This window comes from Phoxinus phoxinus (assembly GCF_949152265.1).
Source record: "Phoxinus phoxinus genome assembly, chromosome: 17".
Lineage (NCBI taxonomy): Eukaryota > Metazoa > Chordata > Actinopteri > Cypriniformes > Leuciscidae > Phoxinus > Phoxinus phoxinus.
The window spans coordinates 12,406,225-12,432,713 of NC_136892.1; the positions used below are offsets into that span (position 1 = coordinate 12,406,225).

At 35.9% G+C, this 26,489-nt stretch overlaps 4 protein-coding genes across 4 annotated transcripts; 1 reads left to right on the forward strand and 3 right to left on the reverse strand.

Annotated features, from left to right (window-relative positions):
* Positions 1-206: 206 nt before the first annotated feature.
* cox7b (cytochrome c oxidase subunit 7B) lies at positions 207-1,540 on the reverse strand. The gene is made up of 3 exons (XM_079586051.1): positions 1,171-1,540; positions 515-636; positions 207-438 (listed from the first exon to the last, which is right to left on the reverse strand). Exons 1-3 carry the CDS (start codon positions 1,310-1,312, stop codon positions 364-366), a joined length of 339 nt encoding a protein of 112 aa, XP_079442177.1. The 5' UTR covers positions 1,313-1,540; the 3' UTR covers positions 207-363.
* Positions 1,541-2,667: 1,127 nt separating this feature from the next.
* On the reverse strand, positions 2,668-4,860 carry pgrmc1 (progesterone receptor membrane component 1). The gene is made up of 3 exons (XM_079586931.1): positions 4,374-4,860; positions 3,499-3,654; positions 2,668-3,384 (listed from the first exon to the last, which is right to left on the reverse strand). Exons 1-3 carry the CDS (start codon positions 4,660-4,662, stop codon positions 3,290-3,292), a joined length of 540 nt encoding a protein of 179 aa, XP_079443057.1. The 5' UTR covers positions 4,663-4,860; the 3' UTR covers positions 2,668-3,289.
* Positions 4,861-5,590: 730 nt separating this feature from the next.
* Positions 5,591-13,418, forward strand: fam114a2 (family with sequence similarity 114 member A2). The gene is made up of 14 exons (XM_079586929.1): positions 5,591-5,675; positions 6,144-6,390; positions 7,039-7,138; positions 7,227-7,325; positions 7,425-7,546; positions 8,949-9,083; positions 9,235-9,396; positions 9,493-9,616; positions 11,063-11,148; positions 11,229-11,357; positions 11,487-11,626; positions 11,704-11,776; positions 11,974-12,027; positions 12,805-13,418. The coding sequence occupies exons 2-14, from the start codon at positions 6,163-6,165 to the stop codon at positions 12,901-12,903; spliced, it is 1,551 nt and encodes a 516-aa protein (XP_079443055.1). The 5' UTR covers positions 5,591-5,675; positions 6,144-6,162; the 3' UTR covers positions 12,904-13,418.
* Positions 13,419-13,621: 203 nt separating this feature from the next.
* mrps17 (mitochondrial ribosomal protein S17) lies at positions 13,622-14,591 on the reverse strand. Its single transcript, XM_079586932.1, has 3 exons — positions 14,459-14,591; positions 14,148-14,292; positions 13,622-13,976 (listed from the first exon to the last, which is right to left on the reverse strand). Exons 2-3 carry the CDS (start codon positions 14,268-14,270, stop codon positions 13,683-13,685), a joined length of 417 nt encoding a protein of 138 aa, XP_079443058.1. The 5' UTR covers positions 14,271-14,292; positions 14,459-14,591; the 3' UTR covers positions 13,622-13,682.
* Positions 14,592-26,489: the final 11,898 nt, after the last annotated feature.

A 26,489-nucleotide genomic window follows, 5' to 3' on the forward strand; every position in this document is an offset into this window, starting at 1 on the left:
TAGTATAACTTATATCTTAAATTTCCTGTAATTAGACCTGTAATTGGGAGTTCACTCAAGGACAGCTTAGTTTTATATGCTAAAAATACAAAATTGACATTAATTTGATGGTAAAATACATCAAGGTAATGCAACATTTAAAATTAGACGCTCAAATCTGACAAACCCTTTAATACCACAGATATGTAGATAAACTAAGACAAATATTGAGATTTATATTTTAATTTATTACATTTTTTACAGACATGCCAAGACAGCAAGAAGATTGGTTTAGGTGAAAATTGTCTCCATTTGCAAAACAGAAAAGTTCAGAATGTCATTCAGAATCCCAGAGTATTCGGTCCACGGCGGGAAATGCATTCATCACTCCTTCCATGGCTTGGGCTCCACCTTGCCTACAGGTGACAAGTTCCATGTGATGCCTGTTGATGTGATCACCTGCAAAGACAGCGCACAAAATCACATATAGCACATTGAAAAATATATGAAATTAGAAGTGTTTGCTGTCACTTACATATGCCCAAACAGCTGCGCAAAATCCGATTCCAGAAATCAACAGAGGAGCTCCATACTTGGCATGAAACTCAGGGGACAGACCAGACTTTTGTCGCACAGCCACCTGACGGGCACTTTGACCTAAAATAAAGAAAAGGGGGAAGAGTAGATTTAAGTTTAAACATCCTTAAACACACTATTTGTTGAGATATGAGTCGCTGAGTTTATGAAAGAGAAAATAAAATTATCATACAAAACATTGACCTCTTTGCAATCATACAGCCTACATGAGTGCAAGCTTGTAGCTAATAGGAAAACCACTTCGTGGGCACATTGCAGTTTCATTTGTTAAACATACTAGAAATATTTTGGAATGGAAACATCATTGCAAACAGCGCGAGTAATATTTACAACAATATTTTGAGATTATCAATGAGAGAGACGTTTTTTAAACCCACAAAAAATAAATATATCGTTATAAGGTAAGGTGACGATAGATTACATTATTTACAAAAACGTATAAACTGACTGGCATACGATTGTATCCCATCAAAACTAGCTTTAGCACACTGGGAGGCAATATCAGTAACGTTATACTGCACAACATTGGAACAAATGCTGTTTACTGAAATGTAAAATAAAACGGCCAGTCCTCGAATGAGATAAATAACTTACCGCTGAGGTTCAGGGCAATCTTAGCGAAGCGATACATGGTTATTTCTCGGGACAACTGACTGCGCGAGCTAATACCCTTGAACTGAATGGCAGAATCAAAATGGCAGAGCGGAAGTGATGAACTCAAGATACTTGCGCGCATGCACGAGCGGTGATCGCATGGGGTAGATTCAACATATAAATGTTAAACTAAAGTAAACTCTGATAGCTTAAAGCGATGTGGTTTGTTATTGACAAATACGGAGTTATTCTAAGCATATATAAGTTGAAAAAATTATATATTTTCTTCTGAATTTAATAAGGGAATATCACCGCTGGTTTACCACACTGTTAACGTTAGTTAAACAGTTAACAGCGTTACCTTTGCATTGTGCTTTATAAAATTTCTGATCGTATGAATGAAAAGTGTTCATATAAACTCGGGTTTCTAAAAAGTGAATTTCAGTCGTGTCAGGATGGCCGAGTGGTCTAAGGCGCCAGACTCAAGGGTTGCTCCCTTCCGAACAAACGGGTATTCTGGTCTCCGAATGGAGGCGTGGGTTCGAATCCCACTTCTGACACATCCTTTTTGCAAATATTAATATTGCTATCTGATATCTTAAATCTAAGAAAGAAGCCTATCCTGAAACCTTTTTTATTTTACAATACTGTGTGACAATTTTACATACTCACAAAATTAGAGGGATATGTCTCCCCTGTACCAACACCTCATTTTGAAAATAAAAAAATGTGTACCGTATATGTATGGGTGAATGTGGATTATTTAATTTTTAATAATGAAAATGTGCGTGGAATTTTTTTTAACTGAAATATGCAGAGCTTAAATATACAACCATGTTGAATTTCAGCCCATAAAAATAAAATGCATTAAAATGCAAGCACGGTTAATACAATGCTTTTTTCAATTGCAATTCAACAAGCTTTTTTGTTTCAAACACATTTGTCAATTCTTACCATCTTTCATACAAAGGTCTGTAATTTTTATTCTGTGGGCAAAACAATGATGATTGAGAGATTCTAAATGTCAAATTTGATACTCTATATTTAACATGACTTTTTATTGATGTATGGATAATCAAGCAAATCTAAAGTTGCTTCAATCCAGTCCATCTTGAAACATTACTAACAAAAAAGTTATAAAAAATGTTTATCATACAAAAAAATCATTTTTCACAGCAAAAAAAAAAAAAAAAAAAATGAATTATACTAAAAGGCCTTTTACTTGGTGAAAATAAAAGTATAAACTATCAATCAGATGACAGAAGGCACGTGAAAGATTGTGTGCAACAGGTTATCAGCAGTGTTGATTATGTTGATAATTTAGAGGCCATAGATATTCATGTCTCAAATGAGATACAGTAGGTTTTAGAGTTAACTCATACTGGGACAGTTCAGCAGTTTGCTCAAGGACACATATGGGGAATTTTTCACCAGTAATAAGCAACATTCATACATACTTTGAACCAACTCTAAAAAAGAATACAACAATGAACAATGGTAATAAATCATTTTCTTTAATAATGAACATTATGAACAGAAAAGATGTTTTGCAAATACTTGTTTTCGTAAAACATAAAATCTCATGGAATGTCGCATGTATCTAATCTACAGATTTCTTGAGCAGATGATAAGACTAGCATGTGATGATGAGTATATGGGACTCGTCTTAATCTGCATCAAGTAATCTTGAGGAGATTTCCACTCCGACTTTTTAGTAGAATGCTCATTTAAAAGTATTCTAGTGTGTTTTGATGTTTATATATGCATTTGGGTTAAATACTCTCAGGTTAGATACAAATCTAGAGTCGGCAATCCAAATAAGATGAGTGAGGAATTGTCCCATATTTACAGCAAGCCATATATTCCCAAAGCATTTATTTACCCAAGAATTCTTCAAATGACATAATTATTATGAGTCACAGTTGCTGTAGATATAACATATGCTACATTAGTTTTAAGAATACAGTGATATGAAATTATTTATAAACATATGACGTGCTCATTAACGTCACATTAAATTACATGGAGGTTCAGACAAAAAGGCAAGTGTGACTGCAACAAATCTAGGTCATTTAAGCACAGATGGAAGAGCTAGGTTCGGATCCGTGTTCTCCGTGTCCTAATCCGTCTTTTTGTCCTTGACCTCCTCATCGTCCGTGTACTCTGTCGGTTCTTCTCCAGGTTTAAGAAGCTTCCCAACGTAATCATATTTCTCTGCGGAGGAACATAAGAGCGTTTACTCAACATTTAGCAATGCAAGCTCATTGCAACATCCCTGAAGAACACAACTGAAAATCAGGGAGGATCCAAAAGTGTCCTTCAACTCACGTGTGAACTGGGTCTCCCACTCGCTCAGGCTCTCCTGCTGCATAGCATTGAGATCTGAAAGATCATCATGAGTTTCTTTCAAGGCCTCCTTCTCCAAACAGAACGTGGCCAGTCCTCTGGATGCATCCCTGCCCGCGAAGACCCCGTAAGGGCCCTCTAAAAGTCAACAAATATATCATCTCAGAATGCAAAACAAGTTGTATCTATTATCTTAAAGGGATAGTTCACCCAAAAATGTAAATTATGCCATCATGTAGTACACACCCTCATGTTGTTTCAAACGTGTATATTTTGAAGAATGTTGGTAACAAGAGAGTTGATGGACCCCATTGACTTCCATTATATTATTTAAAATATCTTCTTATGAGTTCAACAGAAGAAATAAACTAATTCAGGTTAGGAATAGTAGCTAAATTATGACAACATTTTCACTTTTGTGTGAACTATCCCTTTAAATTAAGCAGTCTGGTGCTCAGTGGACATCTGAAGTATCTAGTCAACCTTTATCCGAGTTTAGTTAATTATTCACTGATAAGCAACAGTTTTTGGTATTGCAAAAGGTTAAAATAATACTGCAGGCTTCTCATTATCAAAAGAAACACAATGTAAACATAGCTACACTTAAACAAGGTTGCGTGACATCACTATTATCCTGAATTTTCAGTAGGTTAGGGGTTATGACTTTGCATTTGTACTCGTTTAAAAAGTGCGACAAAGGGGCGTGTCTGAAATAAAATTCATGCGTTTTTAATAGGTCATGTTTAAAATAAAAAACTCGCCTATGCAAACATAATTTAAGAGTCACGTAATTCTTATGGGACAAAATCACCTAAGATAAGTTTGCGGTAACACCCGCGATTGAATTTGTGCCATACCTGGTCCGTAGAACTTCTTCCCTCTCGTAACATCAAACACTTTCCCGCTGATAGCCATGAGGATTCTTGGGTTTTTCAGTCCATCGTACTCTTGCAGTTCTGCTAAAGTGAGATCTCTTTTCTTTAGTTTAGGCAACGGCTCCTCAACCGGGCCAAAATCTGCAGGCTTGTCTCCACGGACGATTTTGTACAGAAGGAACAAGCAAAGACATAGCAAGCTAATGTTCAGGGGCGAAGTGAAAATTTCCTGAAAAATTCCAGAAGTTTGCTCAACATTTTCTTCAGCCATTTCGTTTCTGATATTGTGCGTGAGAACATCGAGAGACTCGTCGACGACCACAGCAGTGCACCAATCACAGAAGCCAAAAACACACAATGGTGTGACGCCAGCCAATCAGATTCGAGAGGGGTTTCTGGGGCGTGTAGTTTTTGAGATGGGTTTTTGAAGTTAACTGTAATCTCAGAGCCGTCAAATAATACAATCTTTAGAGAGTTTATGATGGATTTAGTGCTTAAATAGTTTACGAATTAGAGGCTCTGCAGTTGCTATATGTTCAACATTTTATTTTGGATGCGTTTATTGTGATTATATTGGCTGGGTTTTAAAGTTGATCAAATTAAAAGGTACGTTAACTAAGTTACCTACTCACACAGTAAAAACCTGTACATAAATAAAAAAAATACACCGTTGAAAATTAACTGGGCCAATTTTGATGAACTGTGGCTATTATTGTGGCGATGAATAATATATCAGTTTGTTAAATTTATGTGACACAGTTATTAGACTGTAAAGTAAAATATACAGTCTTTAATAAAATTTAAAGGGATAGTTAACCCAAAAAATAACATTTTGTCATCATTTACTCACCCTGTGTTTCCAAACCTATATGAGTTTCTTTCTTCTGTTGAACACAAAATATGATATTTTGAAGAATGTTGGTAATCAAACAGTTGGACCCCATTAACTTCCATAGCATTTACATAGAGGTTACCCATATTCTTTAAAACATTTTATTTTGTGTTCAACAGAAGAAAGAAACTCATACATGTTTGGAACAACATGAGGGTCAGTAAGTAACGACAATATTTTTTAAACATTTTGGGTAAACTATCCCTTTAACTAAGATGTTGCTGTTGTTCTGTTTGGAAGAACGTCCTCCAAACAGCAGGTGGCGGAATAGTGTGTTGAGTCGATGTTTTCATTCCTCTATGGAAGAGAGAGAGTGTAACGGGAAAAACAAAACACAGCAGAGGACTAAGTCCAGTGACGTGGCCGGACCGAAGAGAAACAGGCACTAATAGGTTGGATATGTTATGGTTATCCCTTATTTATTTTAATAATAACTTCTTCCCTATAATGACTTTTATAGCGTCCAGCTTACTGGATGTTGACTTACTATTGCTGGTGAAAGTTAGCTTAGCTTTAAGTACAGTACAGTACAGTATGCCACTGTGACAGACAGATGTAATGTGCTTATTTTTGCAAGTATGTAATCCAGCATCAATTATACTCGCTATTCACGATCAACTCATCTCTAGAAGTTCATTAATGTCTATAATCTGTGTCTTGAATCTTATTTTATTCAGTATCATATTAGTCTTCAACCTCAGCAATTTGTGATGTATGACACGTTGTGCTGTTTTTAAAAGCAGTTTAAAATGTGTTGGTTTTCAATTCCATAAACTACACTGTCATGTACACAATTATAAATCACATAGCTATTCTTTGCATTAAAAGTGAGATATGAACTGTTTATTTGTCCATTTCAGGAGGCTGGAATGTGTTAAGATGTCTGACAGCGAAAGCTCCACAAGTGACCGAACCGAGAAATCAATGGATCAGGAGCACAAAGAGCCGTCACCAGCCCCCCGAGATGAGCCCTCCGCTGATGCTCAGAGTGACAGCTCTACTGATGTAACACCAACCCGAAAGACGAGGAAAAGACCAGAAGTTAAACCTCCAGCAGAAGAACAGAAGAACCTACCGACACCGCAATCAGCAGAAAGTGCTCCGAATGTAGGCTTCTATCACACTTTTACTTATATTATTAATAATAATAATAATGTTATTATATATATATATATATATATATACATATACATATTACATATACATATACATACACATACACACACACAGAGAAGATTTTCCCACCAGCTGCCTTCCATGCATATATATATATACACACAATAATGTACAATATAGATTGTATCCCAAAAAATGTATCTGTATTTTCCCATTAACTTTCTATAGTGGTCATTTTTGACTGTGAAGATCACAAGGATATTAATTAGTTTTATTTTATGAAAATGTTTTTCCCACGCAAGTGTATGCTCATTTACAAAGTCATCATTTTATTTCTGGGGCTAGAATACATTTACATGATTTAAAGTTTGAAATTAAAATAAATAAAAAATTAAAGTTTTTTTATCATATTGTACATTGTGGCAGCACCTCTTTTCAATCTTTGCCTGAAATGCTCTGTTTTAGTTCCTGTCTATTTAAAGTCGCCTTTCCGAAAAGCCCAGTCTGCTCTGATTGGTCAGCTGGCCCAGTCTGTTGTGATGAATCAGACAACTTAGCCAAGCTTTGCCTTTACTAATCATGTCCAAAAACTATTCTAAACTGATATATTGCTAAACTGTCACTTTTTTCCCCCATCAGGCCTCCACAGAGACGACTGTTTCCCAGGGAGGTTGGGGTTACTGGGGCAGCTGGGGTAAATCGATCCTCTCCACTGCTACCGCCACTGTAGCTACTGTGGGTAAGTGGCACAATATTTTCACTTTAATACAAAAAACAGCTTAGTTTATATATCATCAACACTAAATACTGGTTTTTCATTGTCTAAGGCCAAGGTTTGACACAGGTCATTGAGAAAGCAGAGACGTCTCTTGGAATCCCGAGTCCTGAGGAGCTTTCAGCTCAAGCGGAGGAGGAAAAAACTGATGGTAATGACGTGCTCTTCATTTGACATGTGAATTGGTATATATGTGGGTTTACATATCCCTAGTGTTTATGATCTTTCTGCCTTCTTTCTGCATGTTCAGACAGTAGTGGGACGAACAAAGAGGAAGGGGAGAAGGCGTATGGGATGGGTGGTGCTATGGGAATGATCTCCTCTAGCAGTATGGGAATGCTGTCATCTTTAACTACTGTAGTTCAGAGTACGGTAAGAGCAAGCTAAATGTATGCTAGATAAAGTTTATTTTCAGTATCTATATATATATATTTTTTTTAAATCATATTTTTTGTTGTTGAATGATACCATTGATTTTTTTCTATATATATATATATATATATATATATATATATTTTTATGGAATGACACTTTTTTTTGGCAGTGGTTCTCAACTCAGCAAACTTACAAGAGAGCCTCAAGACAATGATTTAAAATAAGACAAAATAAGCTTTAAATTAGTCTTATTTTGTTAATTGGCTGTAATTAGAATACAGGTGAAACTCGAAAAATGTAAATATCCTGCAAAAGTTTATTTATTTCAGTAATTCAACTTAAAAGGTGGAACTAATATATTATATAGACTCATTACATACAAAGTGAGATATTTCAAGCTTACAGCTTATGAAAACCCCAAATTCAAATATAGAATATTGTGAAAAGCTTTTCATAAGCTGTAAGCCATAATCATCAAAATTATAACAAATAAAGGCTTGAAATATCTCACTTTGCATGTAATGAGTCAGTGTTCTCTGTTAGATAGAATAAATGGCTTTTGTGGGAGATTATGAGTTTGTAACTTTGTAGATCTTATACATGCACAAACAGCTACATTACACACTTATGAATAACATTAAAACGCATCACATGACTCCTTTAAAATCAGATAAAACATCTGAAAATCAAGATATTTCCTAATAATTTAGCCGCTCGGCAACTGTGTTTTCCTTTGAATAACCTGGATATTTGAGTATGATTTCTAGACCTGGAAAAGTCATGAGCATTTTTAAAATGAATATACATTTTAAAAGTAATTTCAAGTTCTAAAATATTTTATCAATAGAAATTGAGTTTAAAATATTTGTAAAAAAGTATTATCCTTAAGCCTTAGCCAGTAAAATCAAATCATGACTTTTACTAAATGCATAATTAATAATATTTTCTTTATTATTATTATTATTATTATTATTATTATTATGTCATTTACAGAAACTAGGTGTCCCATATATTACAATTTCTGAATATAAAACTTGGGGCTAGGGGGCTTTAAATATTGTCATAGACAATATTTATAGGCTATAATAGTCTATTTGTTTTTATTCTATTGTAAATATATACACACAATCTGTTTCTCCTGATCTTATGCTTAAGTGCAAATAAAAATGTATACAAATTAAAAATTATAAACAAATTAAATTGTGCTTACTTATGAATTTCATTACAAAATAAAGAAAAGGATAGACTGGAAAGTGAAGTAAAAGCTGCGTCCAGCATTTATTATTTGTATTCATTTATGATTATTGTATGAATAAATACAAAATATTTTAAGCATTCATTATTTTAAATGTAAATTTTGTATATTTTATTTGATTGTCTTCTTATGCTTGTTGGCTAGGGTAAAACCGTAATAAGTGGTGGTTTGGATGCATTGGAGTTCATTGGGAAGAAGACCATGGATGTGATAGCAGAGGGAGACCCCGGCTTTAAGAAAACCAAGGGGCTGATGAACAGAAACTCCACACTGTCACAGGTGCAGAAGCTACGATGACTGTCCGTCCTAATCCGATGGAATATATTCATAGCAACTTCAACTCCCTGCAAAAATATATGACCTAATACTTAAACAGTTCAGGTTTGCTTGTGAATGAAACTGACCTGATTCAATTGTTCATCTCCCAAAGGTCTTAAGGGAAGCAAAGGAACGTGAGCAGCAGCAGCAGGAAGCTGAAAGCGTCTCTTCGGAAACAGAAAAAAAGGCTCATTATGGGATGTTGTTTGATGAGTTTCAAGGCCTGTCACATCTGGAGGCTTTGGAGATCCTCTCTAGAGAGAGTGAAGCTAAGGTCAATATAACTTTTTATTATTTTTATACAAATTCAAACAATGATACAATTTAAAACGGCGAAGGATTTGAATGCTGGTGTGATGTTTTTGTGCAGGTGAAATCTGTGCTGACCACTCTGTCCGGTGAAGAGTTGACTAAACTGAGAGAGGAACTACAAGACATTAAAGAGCCTTTTTCCCTCATGGAGTTTGACGATGAGCTGGAGGATGACATGAAAGGTAAAAAGTAAAACGAATACAAATTTAACCTAATATGGACCTATTATGCCCTCTTTCAAAATCTTGATTTTGTTTTTGGAGTCGACTAGAATAGGCTTTCATGCTTGAATGTTCAAAACACATTATTTTTCACATATTTGAGATTGTTGCAGCACCTCTCTTCCCAGTCTGTCAGTAACGCTCAGTGTAGTTCCTGTCTCTACAAAGCCCTTCCTTCAGAAAAGCGCAATGTGCTCTGATTGGTCGGCTCGACCAGCGTGTTCCGATTGATCAAACGCTTCAAACGTTTTTCAGAAATGTCATCCTCCTGCAACCAGGTCTCGTCCCTTTATTTTTCGTATGCCTTGGGAGGGAATTACTAAAGTGAGATATACAGTATTGTGATGTGTGTGTTCCCAGAAGAAAACAAAAGACTACAATTGAGGCGTTTCCGGGAATTCAGAAACCATGCACACTGATACAGAGAATAACTCCCTTTGGAGTGACTGTGCTTTGCAGACATTTTTCCATGCTCAAACAGCAGCATTACACACTAAAGAAAGCTGAAAATAATATATATACAGTGCTATGCATAAGTTTAGACACCCATGCTAAAGTTGACTAAAAAGAGGAATAAAAAAATCATCTTTTGGAAATTGAACTTAATGCCTTAATTAAAAAAAATAGGAAAAATCCAACCTTTAAGGACACCAATTTTCTTTGTGAATGAATAATGTATCGTAAATAAATAAATGTTCTTCCTTAAATCACAGGGTGCATAAGTTTGGACACCCCTATGTTAAATTCCCATAGAGGCAGGCAGATTTTTATTTTTAAAGGCCAGTTACTATATGGATCCAGGATACTCTGCATCCTGATAAAGTTCCCTTGGCCTCTGGAATTAAAATATCCCCACACCATCACATAGCCTTCACCATACCTGGAGATTGGCATGGAGTACTTTTCATAAGATCATCTCTCAATGCAAATCAAACCAGCTGTTAGGCTAACTGAAATAAAACCATACCAATCTCCAGGTATGGTGAAGGGTATGTGATGATGTGGGGCTATTTTAATTCCAAAGGCCAAGGGAACTTTATCAGGATGCAGAGTATCCTGGATCCATATAGTAACTGGCCTTTAAAAATAAAAATCTGCCTGCCTCTATGGGAATTTAACATAGGGGTGTCCAAACTTATGCACCCTGTATTTTAAGGAAGAACATTTATTTATTTACGATACATTATTCATTCACAAAGAAAATTGGTGTCCTTAAAGGTTGGATTTTTCCTATTTTTTTAAATTAAGGCATTAAGTTCAATTTCCAAAAGATGATTTTTTATTCCTCTTTTTAGTCAACTTTAGCATGGGTGTCTAAACTTATGCATAGCACTGTATATTTCGGATTCAGTAAATAAACAACAAATGTGCACATAAAGAAAATAAATCTTCAATTTTTATCCTCAGGTGATGATGGAGAGGATTTTGTGAAGGAACTGACAGATGTTCTTGAAAGATTACAGATCTCCACATCAGCAGACAAACTAAGCAAGGTATTACCTGAGCATCTCTACGTAATTGCAATGTCCGATTTTGTGTGTCCGATTATTTACTATTACTCATATCCACTCAGGCCAGAAAAAACGCATTCAACCATATAACAAACATGAAGCTACAAAGTGAAAGCAAACAGCAAGAAGAAGAAGAAGAAGAAGAAGAGGAGAAAGAACAGGAAACGTCAGCGACAAAATACAGCGTTGAGGTCTGCAACTCTTGCTATGAGGCCTAAAAATGAACTAAATGTCTTTTAAGATATGCATACTTATGTCTTTCATAGAGTAATGTATCTTTGTATTGTGTTTTGACAATTCAAGTTACTCTTTTGTCATAGGACGCCCATTTGTTTGCCATTACAAGTCTGGCCGAGTTCACAGCCAGATCCATAGAGCAGTTCCAGAAAACAGCTGAAATGCTGCTTCACTGCAACACTGAGGAGGCGACGGCCGCGGAACAAGCCAGAGTCTTATCGCAGTGAGTTATCTTGTTGCAAAACATTGGGCAAAATTGGTATTTGGAGAAATTAAAATCATAATGCGTTTCACTTTCAGAGTTACTATTGTTATTTGTAAGGAGGTATCACTACTATCCAAAAAGTACACGTCGTGCTTGACTACCATTGGGGTAAGACGCTTCACTTCTCATAGTACAGTCTGGAGATCTATAATATTGTTTATGATCATAATAATAATATTAGTAGTTTTAAAGGAAAAAAGCATTTGGAAAAAATATATATTTTTATCATATCCTATTTTATTATATATTTATTGTAATATTCCCAATATATATTTAAATTCCATGTTGAAATGTTTGTTTTTCAGGCAAATGAAAAGGGAGAAGTTCTCAATCCACTGATTACCAGCGTTTTTCTGGAGGTTTGTCTCTATGTCTGCCCCGTTTGTCTTTGTCTTGTCTTTTCATAATGCTAAAGGTAGGGTAGGTCATTTTCAGAGAGGCTAGCAATAGCGAGTTAGCTTTGAAAGCATGAGATCCCACCTTCCCTTCAGAGCGTCTCCAAAGCCACGTCTCCTTCAAAACACATGAATGCGTACAGCAGGGAGCAAACAAAAACATCACGAGAGACGGCGTCAAACTACCTCATGCCTCAAAACACATAACATTACAATAATAATGAACAAACTACTTGTTTTATTCAACAAGTTGCCATTGAAACTCATAAATTCAAGTCACGAACCGCTCTGAGTATAACGTCATGGGTTTCCATCTCCATGAGCTCGTGTTTCGGTTCAGGAGGAACTGAATACGTCTGTTTGATGTCTGTCTAAGTGCGTGGAGGTATGGAGATACACACTAACAGGCAGGTAGGACATCGTATCATTGCATTCGGACCGAATTCAATGATTGGACGAACATTTTATGGTCTTACGCCTTCCACAGACGATATATACATATAAATGCATTTAGACCAATTCACTTAGTGATTGCTGTCAGGATGTGAAGATACTTTCAACCATAACAAAAAATGTTTCTTTAACAAATCACCTACCCTGCCTTTAAAGATGGTCATGCATGTTCACATAAACTTAAGTAATAATAAACAAGACATTTAAAGATGTAAGTCTCGCATGTTGATATTTTCATGTTTGCACAGGGGTGTTAAAATCTTCTTTCACTGTATTTTCCATTTTAAGGCATCAAACAGTGCATCATATATCCAGGACGCGTTCCAGCTCCTCATGCCAGTGCTGGAAGTGTCTCACATTCAGAGGACAGTGGAGTCGGCTCAGTGAGAAACACTAGACATGCAACATCACATCATGGAAGTAAAATAATGTGCGGTTTACATTCAGGTAGACATGGTAAGAATATGACAACACTGTAAAAAGTGCACAGCTTTAAGGTTGATTGTTGGCTTTTTTTCCCTATCTTGGTATATATTTTTGAATAGACTGTCATAAATCTCCCTATAACGAACAGTGTATAAATGAATATGGTACTTTAAATATATTTTGTCTAAATGTATAATGAAATGAATAGAAATCATCTCTTTAAAATCTTAAGACTTATATTGTTTTCAAATAATTATGCAAGTCATATCAGTATTAATGTTAATACATCAGTTATCTTTTAAATAAACAATTGTTACTTGTCTTCTGGATCATAGAAAAAAAAACATTTTACTTGATTTAAAAAAATGCAATACACTATGTATAGAGTATGCTAGGTAACATGTTTTTCTTAATGTAAATGTACAATAAAATATTATTAATCTTATATTTTTGGACATTACAACATGGTCTGACTCATCATAAATGACAAGAAACTAGTGTGCTAAATATTACTGATCTTTACTTCCACTGGAGGGCGCTGGCACATTTAAATTCCCAATGAAAATATAATAATAATAACAGTATAGTACAGAACTGTACCGTAAAATTGTCGGTCTGTGTAAAAACAGCAAGTAGAGGCATTTTTTGTAAGGTTAATGACCACGCAAATAATAGGCAGTGAGTGTAATAATATTTAATGTGAAAATCAAGACATGCATACATCAAAGAGAGAAACCGTGCTATGAGGGTGAAGGAGGTGAGGAAGCAGTAATGTTCAGTTGCTCCAGTTTTTCCGTTAAAGATACTTCTGCGTCTTCTGTGCTTTCCGCAAGAGGCTCCAGATACTGCTTCCCAGCGACCCTCATCCCAGTGAGCGGGTCCACCACCTGCCCAACTTTAAACACAACCTCGGACAGTTCATGTTTGACGTGTTTGGACCTCTTCCCCGGCAAGGCCTTCAACAAAACAACATCCCCAATTGTGCACTGCTCCAAAGCATCATGGGCGAAGTAGGTCTTCCTCTTGTTGTAGTACTTGGAAAGGAGAAAGTGGAATATACATAAGGGCCATTTTTGGTTACAAACCAAAACTTGCTATTTTCAAATAATGCGTCATTATTTTAAGACAAACATAGGGGTGCAGTTTTCTTTGTCAGATACGTATATTTTATAGCAAAATATCAGAATTAATTCGACATATCTTACCTTGAGCAGGTAATTATCGAGCACAAGTCTGGTCACTCGAACCTTCGCCGTCTTCTTCATCTTGGTTCCGATTACTTGACCAATGACCCATTTCGCATGGACCGATGCTTGACGCGCGGACATGCCGTTTGAGGCTTTCGGTTCCCTGAAATGTAGTAAATGTTCACGTTCAACGCACTTGCAGTCAAATAATCAGCTGCTAGCTCTAAGCTAACCGGTTTGCACACTGTTTTACCGAGGCCAAGTTTCCATTACACAACAACAGGCTGTTTTGTGTGTATGTGAAATAAAGGTGTGCATAATACACTTACCGGATTCACTTTAAAGGTAAATTAAGGTAATGTAAAGGTCAAAAATTCATGAAAACATTCCGCATGCGTCTGAATGTCAAGACTCGTGGCTCATGTTGATGACGTAGTGTGGTACCAAAGTGTCAAATGCTGCAAGCGTACAATGAAACGTATGATTTATTTTAACCCCTTAAGACCCTGCGCTGCGGTCATTGGAATGGACATTACATGTTTTCTTGTTTAAACTAATAAAATGTTACGGTATAGGCTATATATATAATGAATGAAAGCAATGAAGATATGACCCCTAACACACAAAAGACAGGCATTGCTAACCAACTAGGCAGGAGGAAGCCACATTTTTACCTTTTATATGTGTATTTATGTTCATGTTAGCCTCATCAACTTTCACCTATTATAAACTTAGTAGTATCAAGTGATAATATTGAGAGTTATTTAGAAGATCTTTCAGAGTTGCAGAACACAGGCATTTTTTTTAATGTCCACAAGCATTTCTAAGCTAAGATATAGAGATTCTAATGTTAATGTTTTATGAACATTAATGTTAATGAATTCAATATTATTCAAAGTGACCATAAACTGTTAATCAATTTTTCTCTGGTCTTAGTGAGAAACAGCCACAGTGGATGTGAGATGAATGAATATACAGCAACACACACAACCTCCACTCACACTGATGTCTTGATGCTTTAATGCACACAATCATATATTCATTAAAACAACCAGCAAGTACACATAAACACACACACACACACACACACACACACACACACACACACACACACACACACACACACACACACACACAGACACACAGACACACAGACAGACAGACATGTAGGCTACACATATACTCAGATTCACCCACTGCAACCAAAAAAAAGAATTACATTCTTAAATTCTCCAAGTTTTGGAGATTTTATATTCTACATTGTTATTGCATTGCTCATTCTTACAGTAGCCTTGTTGTTGTTTTTTTCAAAATCTTCATAGTTCACAAAATCTAGTTTATGAGCGTGGTTACAATGTGATGATTTTGATGTTGCTTCAGGCTTGGTGTTCATTGTAGAGGACGTAAAAATCGAATAAAAAATTTGTTGGCAAAATGTTAGTTTTTTAGATTAATTTCTACATCGAAGAAGAGCAAATATCAAGTAGGTAAAAAAAATTAGGGGGAAAAGTCAGACATAAAACTAGAAAATTAGATATAATTAAAATATTATTAATATTATACACTGGGAATGTACAATAAATATGATTATTTGTAAATATGAATATATGATAAAACTATTATCATCAGTATTATTACAAAAAATACAATACAAAGCATTACCATTTTTATGCTCACACCTTCCATCATGCTGATGTGTGTATAACAGTAACGTCACCTTTTACAAACTAAAGACTGCATTTGTAAAGTTCGCCTTGCACACAGCAAAGTTTATAGCAGCAAAGTGCTTTGCGTATAGCGGTCCAACTCCCATTTGAACTATTTGGACTGTCGTTCCAAATGGCATTGCGTCAAGACTCAGAGAAAAGGCATTTATAAAATAAGAAAGATCTGTCTAAAATAGGGGAACAGATCATGGCATACCCTAATGTGTGTTCGACAGTGTAAGAAAAAGAAATCCGCTTGTCCCTGGGTGGGAACTGGACGAGGGCCAGTGCAGTCGAATCTGGTATTAATCAGAACCACACCGAAAACACGGCTTGTTTCTATGCGATTCCCATTTAAGGCATTGCGATGGGAGTTTTAGTGAACGGCCTGCACACCATCCGTCTGCAATGCACTTGCACATTCAGGAACATGTAATGTATCAGTCAATATACTGACAGACTGACCAGTCTGTTCCATTTCAGACCTTATAGGTTGAAACAAATGTACTCTGCAGACACGACACAGTTATTTAATGTCAAGCTCATAGTGCGTCTGTGAGTGGTAAGCAGTGCCAGCCTACGACACTGATTTCCAAAAAGCCATAAAGCATTCTGTAAACACAGCGTCACTTTGCCATCAGCGATTTTTAACATCTCTCCATCTCTGCTTCTGCTTAATGTTTTTTTTTTTTTTCCTTATCTGAGTCACTGCTCTTCTGTGTAGCCTTTACTCTAGTTCAGTGTTGTCCTGACAGCAACCGTGAGGCTGAATGGAGAGGAGCAGATAAGAAGGCAGGAAGGGAGAGGTCCGAATCACAGGAAACGATCCTCATGCTAGTGTGAAAGAGGCGATGACTCACGCGGCCCAGTTTATTTTCTCTGGAGATCCGAAATGTGACTTATGAATATTTTCCCTGAAGAAATGAAAAGTAAATTTAAACACACTTGAGTGATGAACGAGATCGCTGTCACCGTGTTCCTGTTTTTGCGCTCCGTTTTGTTTAATGTTATTGCATGAGCTCGGCGTCAGAGCGGTTACATGATGGCTGAGAGAAGAGAAAGACAGCAGTTCATTATATATGTGCTCATAAAGGACCACACAACTTTATGAATGACTGTTGTGTTTTTCATGCAAGTGTGAGTTTTAGTTAACGGTTGGGACAATGCTCATTTAATTCTATTTTGTTGAAGTCACCATGAAATTAAAGTTAACCTTTTTTTATTAATTTGCCCTCATAAGCTGCACTTAAAATAACTTCCCCTCCCTCTTGCAATGATGTGTTTACTGGCGTGTGGGCGGGGCATCCTGTCTCTCACATGAGATCGACCAATAGCAAACTACAACCATCCAATCAATAGACAAAATCAAGTCCCGTGCTACATTTTTTCTCGTTCAAGAAGCCGTTTCACTCAGAGACGTCACAATAGGGAAGACTATCACAACGTTAGTTTTATGCTGATTTTAAATTCATCTTGAAATCAAAACTGAAAAAATCGTATTTCTATTGAATATTGCGGTGTATTATAAAAAAAATAATCCGTACAATGGCAACGTTTTAATCATTTAGAAATGTGTGTATCAAATATGGCTTTATAGGGTTAAGTGATTCATAATGCTACGGCTGAAAGACTATTCGAATCATTTGTCTACTTTAATTGTTTAGCGTTTCTGCGTTTACAGCCATGTTTCTACAAATCGTTTCGCACGGTGCAAATGTATTTCTAATAGCTTTTCCTCATTGCTTCAATGAGTCGACTTTTCATTACGCTGATAAATGGCTTGTGTATTTGTATGGCAGATGCTCCAGAGTAATGTCTGTTGCAAGCTGATGTCAGTGTCCCTTGAAAACAAACATGAGATCACTATGGAAATACCGTCAGACCAGAAGAGGAAAGTCATTCATTAATTACTGCAATAATATTTTTGCCCACTTGAATCACCGTTGCAGGTCACGGCCCATAAAAGTTCGACTCTTGTGCCACACCTGCGACAACAACACCTGCTTTTTTTCATGCAACGTGCACAATATGCAGAAGAATGCATGGCATTAAAAACATATAAATAATGCACAGTTGGCCGTCGCATGTGGGAAAAATCTGCCAAGAATGAAGCTCATGGTCTTGGTATCCTTGGGGGAAAGGGAACAGCAATGGAGCAAAACACACACACACACACACACACACACACACACACACACACACACACACACACACACACACACACACACACACACACACACACACACACAAGACAAACATTCTCAACTAGCTGGGGCAGCAGTGAGGCGTATTGTGAGGACATATCCCAGAAAGCCCGTCTCGTCATCTATGTGGCAGCAGCAGACGTACGGCCCGGTCCAACTCTTGTCGTGCTGTTTACGTAAACACAACGTTTCAATTCTGCCATTCACAGCGACTTCTGCAAACAGAGCCTGTCAACCTGTAAACATGGAGCACTAGACACTTAACCCTCTGCAAGAGTTCAAGAGTGCCAGTATCCAACGTATTCTTTTAGTTTATCCTATGCAAATTGAAAACATATTAGACTTTTGTTTATCTGAAACTCTGTTGGCAATGATTTTCTTCTCCCGCACTGAATTGCCGGGTTTGACCTTGTCTTTTTTTCTTTCTCTAAACATTAAGTCATGGCCTGCTTAGCTTGTGTAGCTTGGCATTGTCATTATCATGCAAACTGATGTCATTACTATAGATGACATCGATAAATTGTTGAAGTATCCAGTAAAGCCCGACAAAGCAATTGACTCAACCAATGGTGTGAGTTTGGGCCGGACAGTCTTTTTGGCTGACCAATGAGACATGGGAAGATATGATCAGGAAAAATAGCAGCTTCAATGCATTCATTATATGCTGTAGACATGAATGATACCTCAAACCGTGCAGCTTGTTAATGAGAGGGGATTTCTGTGTCTCTGTTACTTTTACAAGTGATGAGACTTTTCCTGAAAGTCTTTTTCCCCTGAGAGATGATGAGAAATCCCATTGAAGGAGGGATTTGAGTCATATAGACAGGAATATCTTGAGGGTGGGTTGTATTCAGCAACCACCAGTCCCACTTTATATTAAATGTCTTTAACTACAATCGACTAACATTTAAATGAATAATTTGATACAATGCACGTACATGTTTGTACATTGTATTAAAAAAACAGTCTGCATTTAATAACAATTGTAATACATTTTTGTAATGACATATACGCTGTTGACTCTTCCCTTACACTTAACCCACACTTAAACTTGTCCCTAACCTTATGCGTAATTATTATAAATATGCAACTAATCCTAAACCAAACCCTATATAGTACTTGTTGCCTAATTAATATTGTGCATGGTTATTTCCTCTATTCTTACATTCATATTTCCTTTGTCATCTAACAATTACATAAAACACTTTTACGCCTACATAATAAATTAAATATTGCCTACACTGATTTTTCCCCCCACTATTTTTATATAGTGGTGATCGAGATTGGCATAGTATTGGATATGGCAATGTTGATGTATTTGGTACATAAAAACAATTATCAGCTTATTTGTATTTGTAACGGTGTCAAAGACAATGCATGATGCAGAATGAACGATCAAAAGTTACTTTTAATAAACACCAACATATAACACTATACTTTAAAGTAAAACAATGAACTGAGGAATAACTGAGGGCTTAGGGTCCAGAAAGCTTTTTGTACGCTTTGGCCGTTCATTTAGACGACAACAGCGTTTAGAGGGCCTGAAAAACACAAACATTAAAGAAACATGTTTCAAAGTGCACTTTTCTTTTTTGACCAATACTTTGTTGTGTTTTTCTTATGAACAAAGTTACCAGCATTAGCACTGACAAATTTTCACTGAATTAATTCAGTGTGGAGGACATAACTGATAACAAATATAAAACGGATATACACAAGAGAAACAGATACACATACATAAAGAAAAATAAATATAACTTTTTTTACAGGCAGAAAGTGTCTATTGAAATAAACATAATTAAGGTGTGTATTAAAATAAAAGGAAACAGATAAAACATAAACAAAAAAGAAAACCTACAGTCCCATTTGCCTTGATCTACATCTTGGTCTACTCTACTATCCATGTTAAGTTTTAAAAATAGAAATCAAGCTGTCATGAGTTTCAAACGTGTACGTTTTTAAAACAGTACTTTTCGTCTCCATGTAAACAGCAAAAACGTGGATTTGTGAAAATGGTGATGTCATGAGCATGTGTATTACATATTCAGTTAATACGTGCGTAGTGTTTCTTTACAAAGTGATCGCCAACTCGCCAACAGCAGAATACAGCGTTTTTAATCGTTTTCACATATCCATGTGAACGGGGATCTTTTTGGCAACGATGTCATCTGTACGCAGAAAAAAACAAAGGAAACACCTTTCCGTTGTTAGTACACCGTTGTCGTGTAAACGTACCCCAAACAAGAAAAGATTAATAACTGAACAGGGAACAGGTGAGAACTAATTAGAAACCATGACAACTAATGAATGAATGAGAACTAAAACAGATGACAGGGAAAACTAAACAGAACAAGGCAATGAAATTACAGGAAACAGAACATGACTGTGACAGTATTAGGGCTCGATTTTTCGATTAATCGATTTTTAAAATGTGGTCGATTCTCAAAGGCCAAAAATTTATTTTTTCCATATTTATTTATATATCACCCAAAAGCCAGTATTAGTTTTCCTACAGTTGATAGGCTTGCAGCCTCCATGTTAAAGCTAATGCTGTGAGATTTTATGTTAGTTTTCTCTTGAACATAAAATAACCTGATCCTGATTGATCAAGGCTTGCGACTGTTCTGACTTGTCCTATTTTCAGCATCAGTTTTTCATCTTGCATCAAAATCCTGTCTATTCATTGTATGCATTTGAAGTTGGGTTTTAATGTAGCCAAGTGTACCTAAAATAAAGAGTTTAATATGCAGTTTTGTGTCTCTTAATTTCTTTACCTTGTAAAACTTATGTTTTTTTTTTAAATATATATAAATATAGGATTTGTATTAAATTTATATTCATTGAATCGAATCGGGAATCGAAATCGAATTTAGAATCGAAATCGAATGGAGTTTAGAGCTTGCGAATCGAAATCAAATGGAATTTAGAATCGAAATCGAATCGGAACATCTGAACCGATACTCAGCCCTAGACAGTATCAGCCATAATATCTTTGCATCCCTATTCATATCCCCCCACCCCCCACACACACACTTTTTTAGGTTCCACTTTAAAAGTTTCAAATATCATTCATGTATGATAGTTTACCCTATATCTATTACTTTTCTCCCTAAATTTTCTTCTGAATTTGTTATGATTTATTGTAAGTCATTTCAAATGTATTCCAGATTGCAACTGCTGATTTCAAATTCCCTTCATATACCAGAACTTCCCATGGGAACCTTGATTAAGGAACATGGATAGACATGCCTTAATAGTCTTTTCTTCCCCTCATAGTTTTTTTTTTTTTTTTAAGTAAATAGTACAATGCCGTGAGTGGCAGTAAGTGAGTAAGGACATTTAGATAAGGTGTATTGAATGATCTGACCATTGCCAGACCAGAGCTGAACTGACATGGATGGCATTGCGACATTTATTTAGATGCCCTTAAACATGGATGCCATACCAAATATCATGCTGGTTTGGAGGATTCACATGTGTTAAGATTTTTTTTGAGTGATGGTAGGGGGACATGTTATAATAATAATTAACATGTTAAAAATGGTGGAGTGTCTTATAAAAAAAAAAAATGCTGTTTGTTTCAGCTGAAAGCATTGTGCTGTAGAAAGTGGACCGCAAATCCCTGTTACAACTACAGAGATTGTAAAAAAAAAAAAACTTTTACTGTTTCCTATTAATGTTATACTGACTGTTTTCCCTTGAAATACAACTCGGGCATCCTCTTTTCCTTTCCGAGGCCCCATTTCTTCTCTGTTGTTCCAATATGGTGACTCCTTCACAGATGTAGGTCATTATGAATTGACTGATATCTGAACAATCGAACAATGAATGTGTGCTGCAGGGAGTCACCCGAGTTCTAGTGTTTGTAGTCTACTGGGAGAATTAAATTGAATTATTTGTATTATTATTTTTACATCATCTACTGAGCAGTACATCTGTTGTGCTGCAGAAAAGATCATTTTTAGGATGCCAAGAGCATTTATTTCAGTCGAACAATATGGATTTGTTGGTCATTTATTCTAGCCATCACAGTAAAAACACACTTAAAACTCAAACACACACACATACATTCTGTTTCTCTCGCCTTGTTCCTCCAGTGATGTCAAAGATTATTGTTGGATCTGTTCCAGACCTGACCACCAACCATAATGCAAGTGCCTCTGTAAATGTTGCCCAGCACCTCTGTACTTATCTTGATCTGTCACTTTATGTTGGTCTTTTTAAAATCATATTTTGTCAAAACAAATCAAAACTTATGTCACTCTCTCTATCACATTCAGTGGCCACATAAAGGGAATGTCCTTAGATAACAAAAGTGGCATTTTTAACGAAAGGTAGAACAAGCCCATCTTTTAAGAAAGACATTTCATAATAATGTTTGTTAGGTTTTATATGATTATAAAACAAAAATTAGACAAAGTATTTGGACACATTCTGGTTTTCAGGCGTTAGTGAATCATGTGTGATGAACTAAACCAGGTTTTACTCTTCTAGAACATTTGACTTAATACATCTAAAAAAAACTTGACTGTAAAAATGGCAAAGTAAATAAAGCTAGTTCTGAGAAAAGAGCAGCTTTTGTTTGCAGATGGTTTGATATTCTGTATCTTATGATTTTTTGTTACTATTGCAACTTTATATCTCCCACTTTGTTTTGTCCACTTCTCTTAATTGGGACATTTTATCTTGCCATCTGACTTTGTCTTATGTTAAAATTTATCTCACAATTACCATAAAAAAAAATATGCTGGTTGGGATGCTTTAATTCTTATCCTTTGGCCTATGCTTGTGCAAAAGAAGTGGACTTGTTGAGTGTGAACTTGTAGAGTTCTTTTAAATGTTATTTTGTATACTTGCAGAAAAAAATATTAATGAAATAAAAGCTCACTTTAGTGCACTTAGAGAGTACACTTTCATGACTATGTTTCTTAAAGGGATACTCCACTTTTTTTGGAAATACGCTCATTTTACAACTCCCCCAGAGTTAAACAGTTGAGTTTTACCGTTTTCGAATCCATTCAGCCGAACTCCGGGTCTGACGGTACCACTTTTAGCATAGCATAGATCATTGATTCTGATAAGTCCAGTAGCATTTCTTTCAAAATGACCAACGAGTTTCAATATTTTTCCTATTTAAAACTTGACTCTTCTGTAGTGAAACCGTGTACTAAGATCGACGGAAAATGAAAAGTCCGTCAAGCCATATAGTCAAGCCGAAAAGCCGAAAAGTTTCCAAGCCTATGGCTTGGAAAATCGCAACTTTTCATTTTCCGTCGATCTTAGTTCACGGTTTAACTACAGAAGAGTCAACACTTTTAAAACAAGCCCGTAGTGTAAAAAATAAAGTTTTTACTTTAAAGTACATTTTAAATAATTTTTAACATCAAGTACACTTGTAAAGTACTTAGTTTATACAGTTTCAAATAATGTGTTTTTCAGTATTAAATTTGAAGTTAATACATTATAAAAGTACTAAATTGCAACTTAATCATTAACTACAAAAATATTATTTAAATACATGACATAGTTTCAATTGAAATTACTTTAAAACATTTTAGTTGCTTGTTGGTACATTTGGCAATACACTTACAATAGAAGTATTTAGATTCAACTAACTGTATTTAATTTGATTTAAACTATAATACATTTTCATTTAATTATAAATAACATGCAATTAAGTTTCCGAAAACATTCTGTTTGCACTTAAAAGTTGGCATAAAACAGAAGTTTTATTGACGTTTGACGTATATATCCAAGTTAAACGGCTTCTCGAACAAGAATTAATGTAGGGCGGGACTTGATTTTGTCCATTGGGAATTGATTGGATGGTTGTGGTTTGCTATTGGTCGTTCTCATGTGAGTGACAGGTTGCCCCGCCCTTGTGCCTGTAAAAGCGCCAGCCACAAATTATTTGTAATACATACTGCAATGTTCCATAATAATGGTAAATTTCGTATTTATGTTCCATAAAACAATTGTAAAGTTTGATTTCATGGTGACTTTCTTTGAAAAGGGTATCATTTCAATGATATGTAAAAATATATATATATATTTTTCAAAAGTGTAGATATGCAGAAGGTGATCTTTGTGCCTGAGCTGATACAGAGGCTTATACCCTAATCTGCTGCCTACGTAGGCACTGGCAGCGCACTAGTTTCTGGAACAGAGCCACGGTCTCAGGATGGTGTATCACAGACAGCAGACACAATCAGCCCCACATTGTAATAAACCCAGTGTGTGGAACATTATCACACGGGCAGCGCTGACAGATTGACCGTGATATCACAATTAAAACAATGTTCTTGGTCAAATACCATGAACGTTTTCAGCTTCAGGCAGTGAAGTCATCCACAGATAACAGTTGAGGCTCACTTCTATCTTGAATGAGCATGGGAAGGATGTTTAGACGTTAGAGTGAATTACTATCACTGGGACACGCTGAATACTTCAGAGACATTTGAGTAATTGGTTCTGTGGTGACTATAAGAATGATCATTATTCATAATTAAGCTCAAAGCAGCTGCAGCAGCTCAAATACAATATCGCTGTCGCAAAGTTATCGCAATTAACGTTCCCTGGCACGGATGCTTTACACTGAAGTCTTCGAATCTCATTACTGTTTATGGAGCAAATGCAATGCAAACTTGGGCCTGTTGTGCAAAGCAAATTTTTTAACATTTCCTAGCAATCTGTGTCAGCATGCAGTATTGCAATCTTGTGTCTTAAGCAAAGATGTATCTGGTTTTATGCCAAATACTGCCAGAGGGTTTTTTCCGGCTTATTTTGTTCTGCATAGCACAAAATAATTATTTAGAAAAATTGTTTCAGAGTTTCTTTCTTACAATGAACGTCCGGTGTTATTTTGGACCCCACTGACTATCACTGTATTAACTTTCTTCAAAATATCTTCTGTTTTGCAAAAGAAAGAAAGCCATAAAAGTCTGGAGTGAGACAAGGCTGAGCAAATGACTGGTTTGCAAAAAAGTGTATAAGGCCTGCTAACACTGTGTATACTGTATGCAGGGAAGAAGGCCAGAAGCCTTTTTTTTAATGGATGTCAATGTTGGAGAGGCTTCACTACGCTGAATAAACTGCTTCTGTGGGAGAACTGCTTATTATTTATAAACGACAGCCCATCGTGATCCAAGTTAGCCGTAACACTTTCTCCAATGGAAGAGCCACAGACCCTCAGGTCTCCCAATAATAAGACCATCTCTGGTAACATAACTATAGAGACAAGGTAAAACAGGGACAGGACACAGTAAGACAAAAGAAAATCAAAAGAAAAGTCCTAGAACAAAGACATGGGGGAATCAGGACTGTTTGTTTAGATTGTCATAGTTTCAAAATTGTAATATTTTGATATTAACAAATATTGTCATATTTAATATTGAAATTCTGGGACAACAGTAAAACACAATCTATGTACAATAACTTGATAAGTAGCAAAAAATTAATAATGAAAGCATTTTGAAATTGAGACATCACTAAAAAGCCAAATAAATAAGCTTTCCATTGATGTATGTTTTGTTATGATAGGACAACATTTGGCCGAAAACTATTTGAAAATCGTGAATCTGAGGGTGCAAAAACATTGAGAAAATCGCCTTTAAAGTTGTCCATTTATGTTCATTGTGCTGCATTCACTCACAAAAATAAATCTTTTAAATATTTATGATACGAAATTTACAAAATATCTTCATGGAACATGATCTTTACTTAATATCCTAATGATTTTTGGCATAAAAGAAAAATCACACATATATATACCACAAATATACCCGTGCGACTTATGACTGGTTTTGTGATCGAGGGTCACATATAATAAATAGAATAAAATCAAATTTCTCTGGGACATAAAAGTGCCTTAAAGTGAAGAACACCAATATACACTGCCTGGCCAAAAGAAAAAGTTGCTGTTTGTATTGCTTTAGAGAGTCCTTGACTCTTCCATTGTCAATACAAGATCTTGACCAAAAATGTATACACCTTTTGATGCAAATAACATCACAACATTTATTTCCATCAAGAGGTGCAAGAGTCGAGCACTCTGTAAAGTCTCCTCCAGCACATCCCAATGACTTTAAGGTCAACGAATGTAAGGTCTGGACTCAGAATTGCCGATTCATGTGTGAAAATGATCCTTCATTCCCCCTCCCTCAACCATTCTTCCACAATTTGAGCCTGATGAATCTTGACATTGTCATCCTGGAATATGGCCATGATGTGTCTTCCATGCTTGTTTAAGAAATGAAAAGCTACACACTCCATCAATTAGGGTTAGATTAACTGTTCCCAATATAACACGATAGAAACATAATAATCATCACAGACTCTTAAGCATTTGCCTATTTAAATTCAAACAGCGACTTTTTTTTGTCTTTGGCCGGGCAGTGCGTCTGTGTTCTTGTAGCGTTATTTCCTGCTAATGAAATCTTGGGACGGTTTGG

What these genes read in the sequence shown, in the direction of transcription:
- cox7b (XM_079586051.1), bottom strand. Translation starts at nt 1,312, where the DNA reads ATGCGCGCAAGTATCTTGAGTTCATCACTTCCGCTCTGCCATTTTGAT. An exon ending in GATTGCCCTGAACCTCAGCG is followed by an intron (nt 637 to 1,170) that starts GTAAGTTATTTA and finishes TCTTTATTTTAG; the next exon opens with GTCAAAGTGCCCGTCAGGTG. An exon ending in GCGCAGCTGTTTGGGCATAT is followed by an intron (nt 439 to 514) that starts GTAAGTGACAGC and finishes CTGTCTTTGCAG; the next exon opens with GTGATCACATCAACAGGCAT.
- pgrmc1 (XM_079586931.1), bottom strand. Translation starts at nt 4,662, where the DNA reads ATGGCTGAAGAAAATGTTGAGCAAACTTCTGGAATTTTTCAGGAAATT. An exon ending in GAAGAAGTTCTACGGACCAG is followed by an intron (nt 3,655 to 4,373) that starts GTATGGCACAAA and finishes GTTGACTTTTAG; the next exon opens with AGGGCCCTTACGGGGTCTTC. An exon ending in GTGGGAGACCCAGTTCACAC is followed by an intron (nt 3,385 to 3,498) that starts GTGAGTTGAAGG and finishes GTTCCTCCGCAG; the next exon opens with AGAAATATGATTACGTTGGG.
- fam114a2 (XM_079586929.1), top strand. Translation starts at nt 6,163, where the DNA reads ATGTCTGACAGCGAAAGCTCCACAAGTGACCGAACCGAGAAATCAATG. An exon ending in CAGCAGAAAGTGCTCCGAAT is followed by an intron (nt 6,391 to 7,038) that starts GTAGGCTTCTAT and finishes TTCCCCCATCAG; the next exon opens with GCCTCCACAGAGACGACTGT. An exon ending in CGTGCTTGACTACCATTGGG is followed by an intron (nt 11,777 to 11,973) that starts GTAAGACGCTTC and finishes TTTGTTTTTCAG; the next exon opens with GCAAATGAAAAGGGAGAAGT.
- mrps17 (XM_079586932.1), bottom strand. Translation starts at nt 14,270, where the DNA reads ATGTCCGCGCGTCAAGCATCGGTCCATGCGAAATGGGTCATTGGTCAA. An exon ending in TCGATAATTACCTGCTCAAG is followed by an intron (nt 13,977 to 14,147) that starts GTAAGATATGTC and finishes CTCCTTTCCAAG; the next exon opens with TACTACAACAAGAGGAAGAC.